This window comes from Aspergillus melleus, assembly GCF_016097325.1.
Source record: "Aspergillus melleus strain CBS 546.65 chromosome Unknown contig4, whole genome shotgun sequence".
Taxonomy (NCBI): domain Eukaryota; kingdom Fungi; phylum Ascomycota; class Eurotiomycetes; order Eurotiales; family Aspergillaceae; genus Aspergillus; species Aspergillus melleus.
In genome coordinates this window covers 2,072,221-2,090,273 of record NW_025763373.1, presented here as the reverse complement: position 1 = coordinate 2,090,273, position 18,053 = coordinate 2,072,221, and the positions used below count along the sequence as shown (strand labels likewise).

At 49.8% G+C, this 18,053-nt stretch overlaps 5 protein-coding genes across 5 annotated transcripts; 4 read left to right on the top strand and 1 right to left on the bottom strand.

The window, feature by feature from the left end:
• Nucleotides 1-6,359: 6,359 nt before the first annotated feature.
• On the top strand, nt 6,360-11,053 carry LDX57_007652 (uncharacterized protein; the record flags this gene model as incomplete). The annotated part of the gene is made up of 9 exons (XM_046089368.1): nt 6,360-6,484; nt 6,551-6,968; nt 7,026-7,248; nt 7,307-7,338; nt 7,394-8,167; nt 8,221-8,928; nt 8,986-9,233; nt 9,984-10,529; nt 10,612-11,053. The coding sequence occupies 9 exons, from the start codon at nt 6,360-6,362 to the stop codon at nt 11,051-11,053; spliced, it is 3,516 nt and encodes a 1,171-aa protein (XP_045945338.1).
• A 210-nt stretch (nt 11,054-11,263) lies between these two features.
• On the top strand, nt 11,264-13,711 carry PEX5 (Peroxisomal membrane signal receptor PTS1). The gene is made up of 3 exons (XM_046089367.1): nt 11,264-11,642; nt 11,725-12,305; nt 12,384-13,711. The coding sequence occupies exons 1-3, from the start codon at nt 11,472-11,474 to the stop codon at nt 13,525-13,527; spliced, it is 1,896 nt and encodes a 631-aa protein (XP_045945337.1). The 5' UTR covers nt 11,264-11,471; the 3' UTR covers nt 13,528-13,711.
• A 268-nt stretch (nt 13,712-13,979) lies between these two features.
• LDX57_007650 (uncharacterized protein) lies at nt 13,980-14,276 on the top strand (the record flags this gene model as incomplete). Its single annotated transcript, XM_046089366.1, has 1 exon — nt 13,980-14,276. One exon carries the CDS (start codon nt 13,980-13,982, stop codon nt 14,274-14,276), a length of 297 nt encoding a protein of 98 aa, XP_045945336.1.
• Nucleotides 14,277-14,392: 116 nt separating this feature from the next.
• Nucleotides 14,393-15,856, top strand: LDX57_007649 (uncharacterized protein; the record flags this gene model as incomplete). Its single annotated transcript, XM_046089365.1, has 1 exon — nt 14,393-15,856. One exon carries the CDS (start codon nt 14,393-14,395, stop codon nt 15,854-15,856), a length of 1,464 nt encoding a protein of 487 aa, XP_045945335.1.
• A 431-nt stretch (nt 15,857-16,287) lies between these two features.
• On the bottom strand, nt 16,288-17,933 carry LDX57_007648 (class I SAM-dependent methyltransferase; the record flags this gene model as incomplete). The annotated part of the gene is made up of 2 exons (XM_046089364.1): nt 16,288-16,497; nt 16,557-17,933. 2 exons carry the CDS (start codon nt 17,931-17,933, stop codon nt 16,288-16,290), a joined length of 1,587 nt encoding a protein of 528 aa, XP_045945334.1.
• Nucleotides 17,934-18,053: the final 120 nt, after the last annotated feature.

Sequence of the window (18,053 nt, the reverse complement as noted above, 5' to 3'; positions counted from 1 at the left end):
GGTGTACGGGTGGTTCGTGGATGGAGTTAATGTAAACTTGTCTAGATATATATTTCAAATATAAAAGGGTGTGTGTATCTTCTTGACAAGAGAAAAAGTAAAAAAGAAGTTACTTCTGCTTATTCTGATTTGTTTATTCTCTACACGAAATGAAAGCTCATTTTCTCTATTTTAGAATTCTAATCATAAACGACAGTATAAAGAAGTGAATTTGAAGGAATTTAGCTCTTTGTATCAGTATTCTATCTATATATCTGACCGGATGAAAATATTTTGAGGGTATCTAAAACCAAGTTGGGCTGGGAATGGGCTATCAGTGGGCTGTTCGTGGGCTTTCGTGGGCTTTCGTGGGCTTTCGTGGGCTTTCGTGGGCTTTCGTGGGCTTTCGTGGGCTATTCGTGGGCTTTCGTGGGCTATTCGTGGGCTTTCGTGGGCTATTCGTGGGCTTTCGTGGGCTTTCGTGGGCTCTTTGTGGGGTTTCCTGGGCTATTCATGGGCCCTGATGGGCTTTGTTGGGCCTCGTTGGGCCTCGTTGGGCCAAATACACTTCACTTGTGATATGTAGGCTTGTTTGTGTGACTTACTATCAACAGCTAAGTAAATCAAATTATTAGAAATCCTTCTTCTAGTCATGTATCTATCTCCTTTACCCTTCTTTTTTTCTTTATTTATGTGTTGTATACTTACTTTATCATGTCCCAAAGCCAGCAATCTGACTTTGCATCATCTCTTTATGATGCAGAGATAGATAATCTAACGTTTCTGACTTCTTCAAATTACGCAGCTACTCCATCTGGCAGCCAGCATCCATTTGATGCCCTTGATCCTTCGGCGTCTTCATTTATTCGACCAGCTATTCCTCTTACAATTCCATCCTCTCTTGAACGCGTCGGGCCTGATCGAAGAAAGGCATATGTGCTTTACAACGAAATGACTCATAGTGAATGGGTAGACTGGTGGTTACAAACTGATTATGGGTCTAAAAGCAAGATACATTGGGACTCAAACCATCTTTCAGATATTTGGAAGCAATATGATCAGGTCGCTTCTAGTATAGACGGCGCCCCAAAGGTCATGTGTAAACGCTGCAGCCAAATCCTTGAACATCCTTACTCTACGAAAAAGGACATTAAAGGGAAGGAAGGGCGTCATGGCTTATCAACAATGACAAGGCACCTAAAGACCGCTGCGTGCCAACGGTTTGAGAACAGACAGAAGGATGAAATCATAAAATTCCTACAAAAAAGGGTATATCTAATATTCTATTACTATACTTCTTTAACTAATAGTTAATTATTCTACTAGGAATCTGCTCCGACTGACGTTCCTTTCTCACAACCAGCCTGGGAGGAAAAGATTTTATCATTTCTTACAATTAATCGGCTTCCCTTTTATCTAATCGAGCATCCAACATTTATAAGCTTGATTAAGATGGCCCACAATGCACCCAATATGCCACAAATCCCATCTGCAATGACGATCCGTCGTCGGCTAGAAGTGCTAGTCAAAGACCGGCAACAAAGGGTCCTTAGGATGCTTCCTTCAGGTTCAAAGATATCAATTGCGCTTAACAGTTGGACATCTCCATTTTCCCAGGCATTTCTAGCTATAACTGGCTACTTTATTGATGCTGATTGGGTATATCGGGAAGTACTTCTTGGCTTTAAACCTCTTCATGGAGCACATACTGGTTTAAATATGAGCAGTGTTGTTCTTGAAACACTGAATAGTCATCAGATTCAAGATCAGGTCTTTGAATTAACCAGTGATAATGCATCAAATAACAAAACACTGGCTGATTCCCTCCAACAGGCTTTATCTAATGATGTTAATATTATCCGAACTCCTTGTCTTGCTCATGTTATCCAACTTAGTCTGAACCAGCTTCTTGACCGTCTCAGAGCAGTTCCACAAAACAATATTACAGAAACAAAGTGGACTGATCGGCTGTCATCTTCAATCAAGGCAAATACACAGCACCAGAAGCATGAGGTCTCTTATACCTTGAACAAGGTCCGCTCTCTGGCAATTTATATCCACGGAAGCCCTTCACGCCGGAAGGCATTCAACAGTTTTCAAACAGACGGTCTCAAGCTTTCATCAATCCAAGATGTAAGAACTCGATGGAATTCAACCTTTCTCATACTCCGTCGCGCGAAACGATTCCGCGATATCTTTACACAATTTTGTGCGGACTATGATTGCGAAGAGATGGTACCAAATAATGAGGAGTGGCGCCAAATCGACTATCTTCTCTATATTATTGAGCCGTTCTTTCTCTATACAACTGAGCTATCAAAAACTCAAGAGATTACAATACATCTCGTCTTCAAGATCTATAATGCGCTCTTTGAGCATCTTGAAAAACTAATGAAGCAGCTCCGGCGGAAGTGTGTTCCATGGAAAAAACAGATGCTTGATTCTCTTGAAGCTGGTCGATCAAAGCTTGATGAGTACTACTCGCAGACAGATAGAGTTAAACCACATATCTATGCGATTAGCACAATGCTTGCCCCTGATAACAAGTTCCAATTCTTCCTATCTGATGACTGGGATAAACAATGGCGTGAACTTTACCGGATATCTTTCCAAGAAGCTCTGATTCCTTATCAAGAACGTCTCTCTACTATTCAAGGCTTTGTTACTCCCCTTACCACAGCCAGACCAAGCTCAAGGCTTAAAAAGATGTTGAATGAGCACAAACCACAGCCAAAGCCAGTGAGGGATGAAATGACTCAATATCTTAATAGTGGTATGTTAAACACGTTATTTTTCTTAATCATATACTAATATCCTTGAAGACACTATTGATATGGAGCCCCTTCAATTCTGGAGAGATAATGAATATCGATTTCCAGCTATTGCAGTCCTTGCACGGGATATTCTCTCTATTCCAGCAACAGGTGCTGGTGTTGAACGACTTTTCAATACTGCTCGAGATATCTGTCATTACCGCCGCGGTCGGATGAAGTCTGAGACAATTGAGGAGATTATGATGTTTCTTTGTACATCAAGATTTGATCTCGAAGACCAAGAGGCAGAATTTCTCAAAGAATTCTTCTCTATCTACGAGATCGAGGCAGCAAAGGAAGAGAAGGATGAGAATTTAGAGGAGGTTGAGATAGGGCCGATTAGTGACACTGAGGAGCAAGAAGATGAAGAAGTAGCAGTGATACAGAGCCATACAGAGCCTGAGTTATCAGAGAATATCACACAAACACGAGCTTCAGGAAGATTCAGAAAGAGGAAGAATAGGGAGAATGATGAGTTTGAGTATCATTAATATATTGAATTACTGCTTTTTAAATAGTATCTTAATAACTAATCTTTGCACGCTGACCGCTTCAGCAAGTAAGAATATAAGATATAACCAGGCGAAGTAGACATTACAACGAGTCAATGATTGCTTTTCAAGAGAAATAATGTAAGAGAAATACTCAATATTACAGCTAAAAAATGCATAAATTATGCAGTCATGAGATCGGAGCATGTTTGCACTGTTTAGCCTAGTTTGGGGGCCCATTTGGGCCCCATCTAATGGCCGTGGGCCCCTGGGCTCAGCCCATAGCCCATTATGGGCCCTAAAACCTGGCCCAAAGCCCAGCCCATTTGTGGGCTGGGTTGGGTTGGGCTTGGGCTTTCGTGGGCTCTGATGAAGTCTAATTATGGCTACCCCCTAACTATCGGCCCTTATGCTTGGCATTTAGAAGTGGTACTCTAGCTCTTGGTCATGCGTCCGGCAAGGTATCCTTTATGTCCACGTTTGTTTAAAGTGGTTCGAAAACTCGGGCACTCTCGTGAATATTCGAATCCCTTTTGGGAATGGGGTCCGGGAACGTAAGGGAAATTTATTGTTATGGCCCAACAAACTTCTATATATTTCCCCAAGCTTCTGTACAGTACCATGGTTGCCACTTTTTCCTGCTTTGCCGAGTCAGCACATCTCTTCAGCCACTAGTTACTGTGACGGTCTACAAAGGAGCTTAGTAAAGACAAGTTTGTTTATGACTCTTAGTCAAGCAATTTTCCCATGGAAAGGAAAGGAACTATCTAACAGAGAATTCTAGGACCCTTATATGTTAACAAGACCCGATTAGATACAGAAACTTTTCATTCTTTAATCAAGATTGTTTATCAAGATATCGAAATCTTCTTTTAATTTTATTGAAACAATTTCTTTGTTCAATTAAAATCATTCTATGATTGTTTTAGATAAATAGCCAATCATGTTATATATTTAATTGAATTGGGATGTGTCACGGTGCAGATCTTGATGCCTGAGGCACCTTCTAACTATGGCCCGGAAGGCCATATTATCCGTTCCGGGATCTGCATATCTTCCCGCTTGCTTGAAGATCCTGTTGTAGCTCTTCGAGCTACGTCTTGTCTATCAGCCTGTATATAGCTTGACCCTGTAGCAATTCAGAGATACTGTGAGCTATTAGCCTACCTGCCTGCCATCAGCTCTACCACCCCCGCCAGCCCGCACCTTGACAAAGAATATAATATTTATTTAAAGAAATCTTAGTGTAATTTTTGAGATAAAATTGTAAAATATATATTTTGAAATTCAATATTGCTTAATCAATATTACATTTTAAAAAATATAAAATTGCAATAATATTATTAATTTTATTGATTAATTAAAAAATAATAATGTAAATAATTAAAGATACATAAATATTTCATAAAATTTTTTTTGAAAAAAATAATAATATCAGGATTTGATTATGTGACAAATCAGAACAATAATAAATAACAATCTTTTATTTTGCTGAATGATCAGATTTATGACAGGATTTTATATACGAATGGATAGGTTTAGACAGGTTTGAGACTTAGCATGTGCGGGCTGGACTAGACTGGACTTAGCGCAGTTGGACTTTGGACATTAGGGGGGGGGGGTCCATGGACGGGTCATGGACACCCCTAAGGTGTCCATGGACGGACTCTGCCGAGGTCTAACTGTAAGAACCAGTGATTGACCCTGTGCCTGCCTACGACCGACCCTCGATCTAAACGGGATTCTTGAATCATCGTGGAGAGGACGCAAGGCGCTGCAGCAAAAATGTCGGGTCTGTGGGAATGCTGGCCTGAGGCAGCAACAACGGGGGACCCGCCAGTCTAGACCGCCTGTCTCATCGGGCCTTGAGTCACACCAACGGGCGGGAGGCCGCAGCTGGAAGACGGTCTGTTCGCTCCGGCGCAACGCGGAGAATTGGGAACAGTCGGGAATAGGATGCATATTGAGATGAAGTCGAGGAGTTCTCATGATTTAAGATATCGAAGAAGTGATGCACCAAAACCTACTCAGTACACCGTGTACTCCGTCGAGGAAACAAAGGAATCATGGTCGCACTATTCCTGTTCGGGCATTTGCCGTTTCCGGCGCCCGTGCACGGATTACCTCAGCAGGGTGATAACGGAGATAAAAGGGAATAACGCGCCTGGACGCCCATCACTAAGCAAACGCCCAGTCAGCCTGACGTTTCCCTCTCTCGCTTTCTTCTTGCGATCCCGTGTCGATTCTGTGGAGGAGCTTGATCGCTCGGACAAGAGAGCCATTTTGTCTTCAGTTGTCAATCTCCTCGTCGCTGTCCCATCAAGCCGTCCTCTGAACCACTCGTCTTTTTTCGCCCCAACCAATACGTACATCGTATCGCTCTACTAGTTCCAACAGGTTCGCCGCCAACCCGTGGACTCATTGCGCCCCTCCTTAACTTCCTCTCGTTAACCGTCTTCTCGCTCTTGCTTCCCGGCCATCTGGTGCGAGTATCGACTGCCCACATCTTCCCTTTATTGGCCTCCGCATTCGCCAACGCCGTCGTCTTCTCGTTTCCTGGACTCTCCGCTGGGTAAAACAGCAACGAGTTTCCTATCGCCCCACGCTGAGATCCTTTTCGCGCAGGCTGGAACTGCCAGGTTGACCGCTGAGACGTGGTTCTTGGAATTCCTAGCTCCCAAAGTGGGAATTTATTTTCACTTGCGGCCTTTCTCGAAGCGCTGCGCAACTGCTGTCGCCTACCCGACGTACTAGCAGTAGATAGTTGGCGCGGTTCTAGCCTCCTGAGTCGCACCACTCCTGAGAGGGATTCTAGTGCAAACTCAGCACTATCTACCCCGCGCCAGTCGCCTGCTCTTATTCCACACGGTGGGAACTTCATATCTCTTATTGACACCCATTGTCTTTACCACTTCTTGTACGCCAAGACTCTGATCGACAGCCCGTTCGTTCGTTGCAACGAGCCATTCTGTTAATATCGCCTACCGGGTCGGTGCAATCGGGTTGATATTGGTGGGCGACTTCATAGTCACATTTGCGCTCCTATCCTTCACCGAAGGTAATTGAGTAAACCACAATGACGCCTACCCCTCCGTCCACGACGTCCTCAAGTGCCGGCGCATTCTCGCCGGAAGGCCACTTCAGGGTCATCCGAAAACGAAATCGCGTTCCTCTCTCCTGTGGCCCATGCAGGCATAGAAAGTAATGATCTCTTCCCGCTCGTGATATATATAGGCTTCTGTATGTATTCTGACAGGTTGTAACCAGGCTAAAATGCAACCGTGCCCACCCATGTGAGAACTGCGTCAAACGAGGCGATGCGTCCTCTTGTTCATATGCCCAGGCCAGCACGCGCAAAAAGAACTCCCCGCAGCAAGCGGCGGCGAGCTCTCCGGATGACATGCAGAATCGGATCGACCGTTTGGAAAGTTTGGTTCTGTCACTGATGACCAACGGATCGCAGTCCGCAGGCCCTGCCGCCGCCATGGCCGCAATCTCAGGCAATAGCAGCAGTATTAGCTCGGCCCAACCGACGACAGATCTGGACATTGACGAGGATGCGCATGGAGGACCCGAAGAAAGTGATACTGAGCAAGTGACGAAATCATTTGGTATCATGAAGGTTGACAATAACAACAAATCATACTATGTCAGCGAGGCTCATTGGGCGGCCGTGCTCAGCGATGTGAGTATTTTCTCGTTGTGGTCAATGACCAACACCGCTTATTCATATGAATTTTAGATCGCCGAAGTTCGTAATTACTTCACCACGCACAAAAAGCAATACGAGGAGCAAGTGGAAAAGCTCAAGACCACGATGCCCCCAACCGACGTGTCAGGCTCGGCCCTTCTTTTTGGCACTAATAAGGCAGCCAGTCGTGAAGAAATCATGTCGTCGTTCCCCTCAAAATACACTACCGACATCTTAATCGCTCGTTATTTCAGTTGCTATGATCCCGCGACGCGTTAGTGGACTTCTTTCCCCTGATTTACCGCGTCAGACGATACTAACCCAGATCTCAGACATCCTTCATGGCCCCACATTTCAATCTCAGGTAATTCAATCCTTGACGCAAAAATTTGGACTTCTGGTATTAACGGTTATGGCAGTATAACAAGCACTGGGAGGACCCGTCTGAGACCTGTATTGTCTGGATTGGCATGCTCTTTGCTATGATGCGGCTTGCTATGCTGTCGTATCATCGGGAAGGGGATGAGCCTCCAGAGTTCAGGGGTAAATCTCTGGATATGGCCGGAACGTTTCGAAATCTGATGGCACAGTGTCTCACGTTGGCCGATTATACTAAGCCTTATCCTTATTTGATCGAGTCACTAATATTTCACCTTCATGGAGACTATTGCCAGTCGAAGGAAGCGGATGTATCGGTTTGGGTGCTTGTGGGTGTGATCACGAGGTTGGCCATGCGGATGGGATATCATCGGGACTCCAAAATGTTCCCCAACATCACCCCTTTTCAAGGAGAAATGCGGCGACGCGTCTGGGCTTTCGTGCGTCAAGCCGATCTCTTATTCTCCTTCCAGGTCGGTCTACCCAGCATGATCCGTCCCTTGGACAGCGATACCGAACTTCCTCGCAACTTGTACGACGACGATTTTGACGAGGAGTGCAAAGAGCTCCCCCAATCGCGTCCACCAAATGAACCTACTCCGATCTCGTTTCTTATCGCCAAAGCTCGCCTGGCTTTGGTTTTCGGCCGCGTTGTCGAACAGTCTGCGCCGCTCCAAACACACTCCTATGATAAGGTCATGGAGGTGGATGCAGAACTTCGTCGAGCCAGAGATCTAGTTCCCGAGCATCTTCTTGTTCGTCCCATTGAGGAGTCACAACTAGACCCCTTGAATATTGTCATGTCGCGATACACGGTATGTTCGTTTTGATATGAACTTTAGCAAAACAGGCCCTAATGTACCTTTAGGTTATGAGTGTGTACCACAAAGCGCAGATTGTTCTTCATCGGCGCTACCTTGTTCGAGCACGCGAAAACCCTAGATTCACGTACTCCCGAAGGTCCTGTATTGACTCTGCAATGGAGCTCCTGCGGTTCCAGTCGATGCTTTATGTTGAGGCCGGCCCTACTGGCCGTCTGCAGAGCAGGCAGAACCGCGTCACTGCTCTCTGCTCCACAGACTTCCTACTTGCTGCTACCATCGTTTCCCTTGACCTCTACCATGGACATCAGCTGCAAACGGGAGGCCGAGCTTCGGGTGATACCTACGCATGGGGCAGAGAACGCCGTGATGAAATGTTGGCCGCTTTGCAGCGCTGTAAGGAGATTTGGGACGGGCTAAGTGACGAGGCAATGGAGGCCTGGAAGGCTTCGGGCGCACTCGGAGTGATGCTTTCTCGGTTAAACCTGGGACACTCCGATGCCAATGCGGCGGCCCCAGCATTCGAACCGCAGGATGAGAAACAAAACGCCGCAATGACCCTGGGGCTTCTCAGTAGTGGAATGAGCCCTATGAATCCGGGACCGCCCCCTTTCAGCGATGGTGGACTAAAGATGGAAACATCAATGCCAACGCCAGGAGGATTTGGAACGACGGCTACCGATCTCACCGGCGCCCCTTCGCCATTCAGTTCCATGTTTGGGCAGATGCCTGACATGCAACTCAACCTGGACTGGGTATGATTTTCTCTTCATCTTCAACTTATCCAATACCATGACTAACAAGGCATCTAGAATGCTTGGGACACTTATATTCAAAGTTCGACGATAGATCTCTCGAATCAATGGTGGCCATCCATGGACATGCAGCAACAACCACCCCCGCAAACACAGCAACAAATCCCGAACCCGCTATCTCCAACCCAGTTACCAACGCCACAAAATCCTTCGCCGGACAGGTCTCGAACGCTGCCATCCTTCCCTAATATATTTTCGCCGGGGAATACGGGGTTCGATAATAACAACCCAAATCCAACCGGCGTGTAAGCACTGGTGATGTCAATTCTTCAGAAAAAGTTACTTGAAGATTAAAAGTGCACAATTTGTCTCACCGGCCTGGATTCTGATTTCTTTTTCGGTTCTGACTGCCGTTCGGCTATAATTGTCTATTCTACAAAACGGTGTTATTTTGATCATAGGAGTCCGATATCATTTGGATTGAAGCGGCTTTTGCGGTGTGAACGAGCTTGACATGAGAAGGAAAATCTCGCGGTGTATTGCTATGAAGTTATTTTTACAACACCCTACTCTATATTAGGAACATGTCAAATATATCTGGTATAACATGACCGACCTAGAATATATCGCGGAACAGCAGGCCTCTCATAGTCATGTGCACAGCCAAACACGCCTGACATAGATTAGTAGAACAAGAACCTTATGCAGCAAGCTACCCCACTGGTCTGAAATCTAGAAGCGGCAGTTACTACTCAGCTGGATGCCATGTTGATAGGAGTAGAGGGTCTAGAATGGGAGTGGATTCGTTACCGGGGGCCCGGCTGTTATCGCCGGCTTGGCGCAGATTCACGTGACTGATAAGCAAAGGTTTTTCTGGCAGGGATTTCTGCTCAGAAAAAACATCAGCTAATTTGGTTCAGAGTTTCCTTCACATTGTGCATATCGCCAATTCCCTTTGATTTTATCTCACGATGTAAGCTACTGGAGATGGGAATTATTGGATTCTGAATTGCTTGGTAGAAACACGAGACTGACATTCGCTCGCTCCTTGATAGGCATTGTTTCCGCAGGGCCGCAAGTCGGCTGATTACCTCGACGGCCTCCGCACCGGCGCGTTCGTCGTGGATGATTGCGTCTCACTCATCTCGTACGACTTTGCTCCCTCGGTTGCCGCAGCCGCTCTCTCAGTATCGATGGAACAGCAACGAGGCGTCGACCCCCAAACAGGACGCCGCGGAGGAACAGAACATCAGCAATGAACAGTTGATCGAAGCGGCCGCCCAGCATGTCGAACAAGGAGCCACGAGGACGGATGATATCGCCGCCGAGGTAGCGGCAGCATTTTCTCAGGAGCAGAACTCCCATGCGCAGAAACCCCGACATGCTCAGGAACCCGGATATGCTACCCAATCGCTCCAAGCAGAGGGCAAGCGCCGGAGACGACAAATAGTTTTGGCGCAAGCGCCTGAGCCGAAAGAAACTATCTTTATCGGCAATATATTTTACGATGTGACGGCGGAGGATCTGCGGAAGCAGATGGAGAAGTATGGCATCGTGGAGCGACTCCATATTGTTTTTGATAACCGGGGAATCAGTCGCGGGTGAGTTACAGTCCATATCAGGGCAAACGAGGGAAAAATGAGAAAGAAACCCTTCTAACGATGATGTTTGCAAATCACGCAGATTCGGTTATGTTCAGTTCGATACCATCGACGCGGCCAGGCGCGCCATCGAGGCCATGGATGGGCGTATCTTTGAGGGGCGTTATTGCCGCGTGCAGTTTGCGAATAATAACATTGACCGCCAAAAAGCGCTGAAGCCTGCATCGCGGTGTCTGTACATTGGCAACCTGGCGTACGAGATGACCGATCGGGATCTGAACGAGGTCTTCAAGGATATTACCAATGTGATCGATGTCCGCGTGTCTGTTGATCGTCGTACCGGCCAACCTCGAGGATTCGCTCATGCCGACTTTACCAATGTCGAGAGTGCCCGCCAGGCAATGGAGATCCTCAGCAAAAAGGCGCCGTACGGAAGAAAGCTTATAATCGACTTCAGCCATTACACCAAAAAAGGACCTTCTAAGGATAAGCAGCCTCAAAATAAGCAGCCTCAGGAGGAATGAACAGAGCGACAGGGTGTTTGAGCGTTTGGTATCTTGTTAGGGGACCGTGCAGTGTTTAATATGGCGAATGTTGCCGCTACCCAGATCTGTATCATAGTTCATTGTTAGCATAATCAATCCGGTAATTATACATCCAGGACCTACTCCGTAGTCACTCCCAAGCTCCCCGATTACTGATAGGAAAGTTTGCCGCCACGTGACGGGGGGACCTCGGCATTGCCCGTTTTTCCCGATCGGCTCTAGAGTGTCTCCGAACCCCACGTTTGGCCTTGGGAGCCATTACTGATCAATCGATCATCTTTCTTCCTCCGCTCTCGCTTTCCCTACCGAACCTCTACCCTTTTCGTCCCCTCGCTATTCACTCGGAAACCCTTATACTGAATGCTTTAAACCGCCACGGAGTCACAATCCTTCCAAAATGTCCTTCCTCGGTGGCGCTGAGTGCTCAACGGCGGGAAACCCATTAACACAGTTTACCAAGCATGTCCAAGATGACAAGTCCCTGCAACGGGACCGTCTCGTCGGGAGAGGTCCCGGTGGCATGCAGGAGGGTATGCGGTCGACGGGGATGATGGGTGGTCAAGATCAGGTACGGGGGGCGCCTCTAACTACGCGGCTTTGATAACTCTATGCGTTCCATGCTAACGGAAAGTCCCCCGGCATCGATTTAGATGATGGATGAATTCGCCCAACAGCCCGGACAATTGCCCGGAGCCCCTCCGCAGCCCTTTGCGATGGAACATCTCCGACGCGAGTTAGATCACTTCCAGACCACGCCGCCTCGAACGGGTTCGCCCGGCTGGGCCGCCGAATTCGACGCCGGAGAGCACGCCCGCATGGAGGCCGCCTTTGCCGGCCCTAAGGGCCCCATGATGAACAACAACTCGGGATTTACGCCGGCGGAGTTTGCCCGCTTCCAGCAGCAGAGCCGAGTCGGGATGCCGCAGACGTCGAGTCCCGTCACTGCGGGCCCTTCGCCGATGATGGGTGGCTACCAGCGTCCGATGGGAGGTATGGGATACATGGGGATGGGTGGGATGGGGATGATGAGACCCTCGTATGGCCCGATGGGTATGCAGCAGCCGCAGCAGCCGGCCGAAGCTATGACTCAGGATAAGGGTAAAGGGCGCATGGTCGAGTTGGACGACGAGAATTGGGAGGCGCAGTTTGCGGAGATGGAGACTGCGGGCAATCAGAAACTGGATAACGAGGCTAATGATGCTATTGAGGCGGAGCTGAACGATCTTGACAGGTCAGTCCCAGTTCCCTCAGATTGTGGTGATTTTGAGCGCATATGGGAAAAAGTCCAGGCTGAGACGGCAGCAAGCAGAAAATTGGCAGAGGAGAACACCGACTTTAACGTGAACGAGAACCTTCACATGGGCGATCTTGGTGAGTGGGATAGCTTTGACACGCTCAACACCCGGTTCCGAGACCCTCAACTCGGCGATTACATGTTCGAAGAGGATAATGTGTTCCGGAGTGTAAACAATCCTTTCGAGGAGGGCGTGAAGATCATGCGTGAGGGCGGTAATCTGTCGCTGGCCGCTCTGGCGTTCGAGGCTGCTGTACAGAAGGACCCCCAGCACGTGCAAGCCTGGACGATGTTGGGATCTGCCCAGGCCCAGAATGAAAAGGAACTTCCTGCCATCCGTGCTCTGGAACAGGCGCTCAAGATCGACGAGCAAAATCTGGACGCTCTCATGGGACTGGCCGTCTCCTACACCAACGAAGGCTACGATTCAACGGCCTACCGCACCCTGGAGCGATGGCTTTCCGCCAAGTACCCCCAGATTATCAACCCCAAGGATGTTTCTTCCGACGCGGACCTAGGATTTACCGATCGCCAGATCCTCCATGACCGGGTCACCGATCTGTTCATCCAGGCAGCTCAGCTGTCGCCTTCGGGAGAGCACATGGATCCCGACGTCCAAGTTGGCCTGGGTGTCCTCTTCTACTGTGCCGAGGAGTACGACAAGGCCGTGGACTGTTTCTCTGCCGCATTGGCATCCACCGAATCCGGAACCACAAACCAACAGGAGCAGCTCCACCTCCTATGGAACCGACTTGGAGCCACGCTTGCCAACTCGGGCCGCTCCGAAGAAGCTATCGAGGCCTACGAACAAGCCCTCAACATCAACCCCAACTTCGTCCGTGCCCGCTACAACCTCGGCGTATCGTGCATCAACATCGGCTGCTACCCCGAAGCCGCACAGCACCTGCTGGGCGCCTTATCCATGCATCGCGTGGTAGAGCAGGAGGGTCGTGAGCGTGCGCGGGAAATCGTCGGCGGCGGAGAAGGTGGCATCGATGACGAGCATCTGGAGCGCATGCTTCAAGCCACCCACAACCAGAGCACCAATCTGTACGACACGCTGCGGCGAGTCTTTAGCCAGATGGGACGTCGGGACTTGGCTGATATGGTTGTGGCTGGGATGGATGTGAACGTCTTCCGGAAAGAGTTCGAATTCTAAATGATGTAATCTCTCGTTTTTGCTTTGCTCTTTTTTCTTTTCGTTATATGCCTGTGTCCTTCAGTTGTAAGGAGGAGTTTAGAACCGGTTCATACTATGGTTGCTTTGTTTCAGTTGATCTTTGGATACCATGATGTCCTTATATGTGAGATACAAATGCAGTGCATTTCCAGAGCTGTATGATCTTAATAGCTTGGAGTGAGGTTTAATAATGTTCGATCAATCGTAGTTGGCCGTATAGTTCTACTCTGTTGCCTACCGTCTGTAGTGGAGAAGGATGGTCCGCATCGGGCATTTCCGAGGGAGCCTCGGGACGAGCTTCTCCGCATAATGTTCTCCGCGACATCATCAACCTCATCGGACTGCTGAGCGGCCATCCTCCTCCTAATACACATGATACCAATCCTTATCTAAACTTTTTCCCCCATAGACCCGATCGAATATAGTCGATCATGGCTGTTGCGACAGGTGCCCAGCTAATCGCCCGGACGCTGCACGATCTAGGCGTCACTGTGATCTTCGGCATCGTGGGGATCCCAGTCGTCGAGATTGCCGAAGAAGCTATTAACCTCGGGATCCGATTCGTGGCATTCCGCAATGAGCAAGCCTGCAGCTATGCTGCCAGTATCTACGGTTATATGACGGGACGACCTGGTGTCTGTCTTGTTGTCGGAGGACCCGGAGTACTCCATGCGTTGGCGGGGGCAAGTACACTCATGCATGAGACATCTATACCTCAGATTTACTAACATCTCCTGTTGTTTTTTCTGTAAAGATTGGAAACTCCTCTGCGAACAACTTCCCGCTGTTAGTCCTCGCCGGATCGGCCGAGACGAGTGGCGTCACGAAAGGCGCCTTCCAGGAGATGGACGCCGTGTCGTTCCTCACCCCCCACACCAAATTCGCGGTGCGCACGACGTCCCTGGACTTTGTGAACGGGGCCGTCAAGAACGCCTACAGAACGTGCTGGTACGGTCGCCCCGGACCAACATTCGTCGATCTCCCCGCCGACATCATCCAGGGGAAGTCCGCGCCTGGGTTTCGTCTGCCGGCGCCGGAAACTACGCTGGTCGCGGCACCGCCCAAGACAGCAGGCGATCCGGCATCGATCGCGAAGGCCGTGGAGCTTTTGCAGGCCGCTCGTGCGCCGTTGTTGATCGTCGGCAAAGGTGCCGCGTATGCGAGGGCAGAGTCGGGGATCTGTCGCCTGGTGGAACAGACACAGGTCCCGTTCTTACCTACGCCGATGGGCAAGGGTGTTGTACCGGATTCCCATCCTCTCAATGCATCGAGTGCCCGCAGCACGGCGCTGAAGCACGCAGACGTCGTGCTGGTCCTCGGCGCGCGGCTGAACTGGATCCTGCACTTTGGGGAGCCGCCAAAATGGTCTCCCCGGGCGAAGATCATCCAGGTGGACATCTGCGCCGAAGAGATTGGACGGAATGCCGGGACCGCGGAACTAGGTATCATCGGTGACGTCGGGCTAGTTGTTGATCAAATTCTGGCCTCGCTGTCGAACTGGCGCTACGCCCCTTCTTCCTCCCCCACAGACGGCCAGTTTTCATCTCTGCTCGCGGAATCAGCCAAGAAGAACGAGAGCAAAGCGCAGAAGGCCGCGCTCCTTCCCACCTCCCCCGGCTCGCCACTGACCTACCAGCGAGCGTTCCAAGTCATCAAAACCACCCTCAACTCCCTGACCCCCTTCGAAGACGGAAACATCGTCTATATCTCCGAAGGCGCCAACACAATGGACATCTCCCGCTCAGCCTTCCCGCTCAACCACCCCCGACAGCGCCTCGACGCCGGCACATACGCCACAATGGGCGTAGGGATGGGATACATCGTCGCCGCACACGAAGCCTACAACGCGACCAGCAACGACAAGAAGAAGAAAATCGTCGCCCTAGAAGGCGACAGCGCGTTCGGGTTCAGCGCCATGGAAATCGAAACCATGGCGCGGTACCGCATCCCAGCCGTGATCTTCGTGATCAACAACTCCGGCATCTACCACGGCGATAGCACCTCACACGACGCGTGGACCACGCTCCAAGACCAGACGATCGCCAACGACACCAAGTCCGAGGACGGGAAGAAGGGGCTCCGCTCTACGAGTCTCCTGTATGAGATGCGCTATGAAATGCTGGCCCAGATGTGTGGCGGGAAGGGGTTCTTTGTGCGCAATGAGCAGGAACTGGAGAATGCGACGAGGGCGGGCTTTGAGAGTGATACGGTCACGGTGGTGAATGTTATCGTGGAGCCTGGGATTGGGAAGAAGATTGGGTTTGCGTGGCAGGGGGATGCTGGTAAGGAGGGGACGGCGAAGTTGTAGATTACCTGACCCTGACTAGATTGGATGTATATATTTTGGTTATTATCTTGTCTGACTCTGTTACCTGAGGCTTGTGTGGTATTTCTGTTATTTTCTGTGTATATATCGATTGTGGGTTGTTGGACTGCAGATATTGATAAAGGGTCGATGGAAAAGATAGAAAAGGTACCCTCATTGCTCAGACAATGCCAATTATACGCTGGAACCGACATAAAGAAACCGGCACCCTCCATCCTGAATCTACATCGCAACTCGTTCCAAACAAGAAATGTATTGCACCGGGGAGAGATATCTAGCCAAACCAAACCCCCTTATACAAGAGCTCCTCCTAACAAGATAGGCAATGGTACTAATAGTAATAGTAGGAAGGCAAGTAGTAAGAAGTAAGTAGTAGTACAGTCAGGTAAATGTACAGTACAACCAAAAATCAGTTACACCGTCATCATGACACTGGCGTTCTTGTACCAGGACAAGAGGGGGTTCTCGCCGTTCCTCGTCTCCGTGTCTTCGATGTACGCCCAGCGACGCATGAAGTCTTCGTGGCTCATGGTCTGGGTCAATTTGCCAGTGATGGCGCGGTAGAGGTCCTCGACGACGTCGAAATCCGTGGGGAAGAAGATATCGAAGAAACCTTGTTGGACCTGGATTGTTTAGTTAGTAGAAAGATTTGCAATACTCCGTGATTGCGTGGGAGGCTTACAAAAGGAGTAGACACCGGGACGGTGCGGCGCTTGTAACGAGTCTGCACGACGGGCCCATTCAGCCCGGGAATGGCATTGGGGAGGGTGCTGAAGTCGCTGGTCAAGAGTCGGTGTCCGGGGAAGTAGGTGTTGAGGATGTCGAAGAACTGCATGAGGCGAGTGGGTATGTATTCGGGCAGAGTGTGTGGGATGTCACGGTATTTGGCAATCCCCCGGTGCAGGGGCCGGGTGAGTTTGCTGCCCAAGGGCGAAGGGAACTCGCGTTGAGCAGCAGCCTGTCGGACGCGTAGGAACCGAGCGGCCAGGGGGTCGAGCTGCGTGTTGTAGTATTCGTTGAATTCGCCAGACTCGCTGATCACCACACCGCCTTGTTGGGGCATCTCCGTTTGATAGTTGTAACGAATGGCGTCGTGCGAGAAATTGTCGAACACCTCCATGGCCAGGAAAAAGCATGGCGAGTGCACGTAGGTGTCCCAGTCGAAGATGGATCGATTGATAATCTCGACATGGTCTATGTGGCCCGCCGCGTGGAGCGATTCTTTTAGGTTTTGGAACTGAAGGTCGGCGAGAGCCGGCGAGATTTCGATAATGCGGAACTTAGTACGCTGGTAGACCTCGTAGTCTGTGTCGCGGATGAAGTCCAGCATGTTGATCATCAGCGTACCGTTACCGGCACCCATTTCGTAGATGATCAGGTCGTGGTAGGGGTATAGTGTCAGCTTGTAGTTGGAAACCAAGTATCGTGCGAGTGTTTCGCCGTAGTAGGGACGGAAAAGCTCGGTGGGCGTATGCCAGAGCTGACGAGCTATATCAGGCTCCTGTAGATCCAGACGGTCCTCAAACTCTGTATATCGCTCCTCCAACAACTGATGAAACGAGGGCCCGTCGCTAATTTGGTTGAACTGGAACGGTTCACCAGGGCTGAAGATGGTCGCGTGCTTGGTGAAATAGCCGTAATGCGGATTGTATAAACTATCTAAAAGTGGCACGAAGTCAAAGTCAGCGAGCCTGCTAGATTGAGACGCTTGTTTTGTGGTTCCCGTACCGTCAATGAATTCTCTGGTCAACATCCTTATGCGCCGCGGCCGCTCACGATTACGCCGCAGGTCCTTGGCCGTCACAAGAGGGTAGGTCATGGTCTCCGCGAAATCCAACGGGTAATCCTCCCGTCTCGTCCAGTACAATGTCTCGCTATCATCATACTTCATCTTCCTTCTCATTCGCGAGATGAAAGTACGAGACTGCTGACGGGGAGGTGTCGAGAAGCGCACAGTGCCGGGTCTGCGCGCGGGCAGGATCGAGGACGGCCGCGGACATTGGCAGGCAGGATGTCGAAACAGCTGTCGAAACAGCTGATTCAAGATCGCGGAGTCCATGGTCCGAAGGGAATCGGCGGGGAGACGGACAGGAAGCGAGCAAGCAAGCAGGGGGAAGAGGGAGAGCTGCAAAAGGAATGATGAAAGACGGCGGCAGAAGATTCGCGGCAGGCGGAGGTC

Coding starts and splice junctions, on each gene's coding strand:
- PEX5 (XM_046089367.1), top strand. CDS start 11,472: ATGTCCTTCCTCGGTGGCGCTGAGTGCTCAACGGCGGGAAACCCATTA. Junction 11,643..11,724: donor TGATGGGTGGTCAAGATCAG/GTACGGGGGGCG, acceptor GCATCGATTTAG/ATGATGGATGAATTCGCCCA. Junction 12,306..12,383: donor GAGCTGAACGATCTTGACAG/GTCAGTCCCAGT, acceptor GGCAGCAAGCAG/AAAATTGGCAGAGGAGAACA.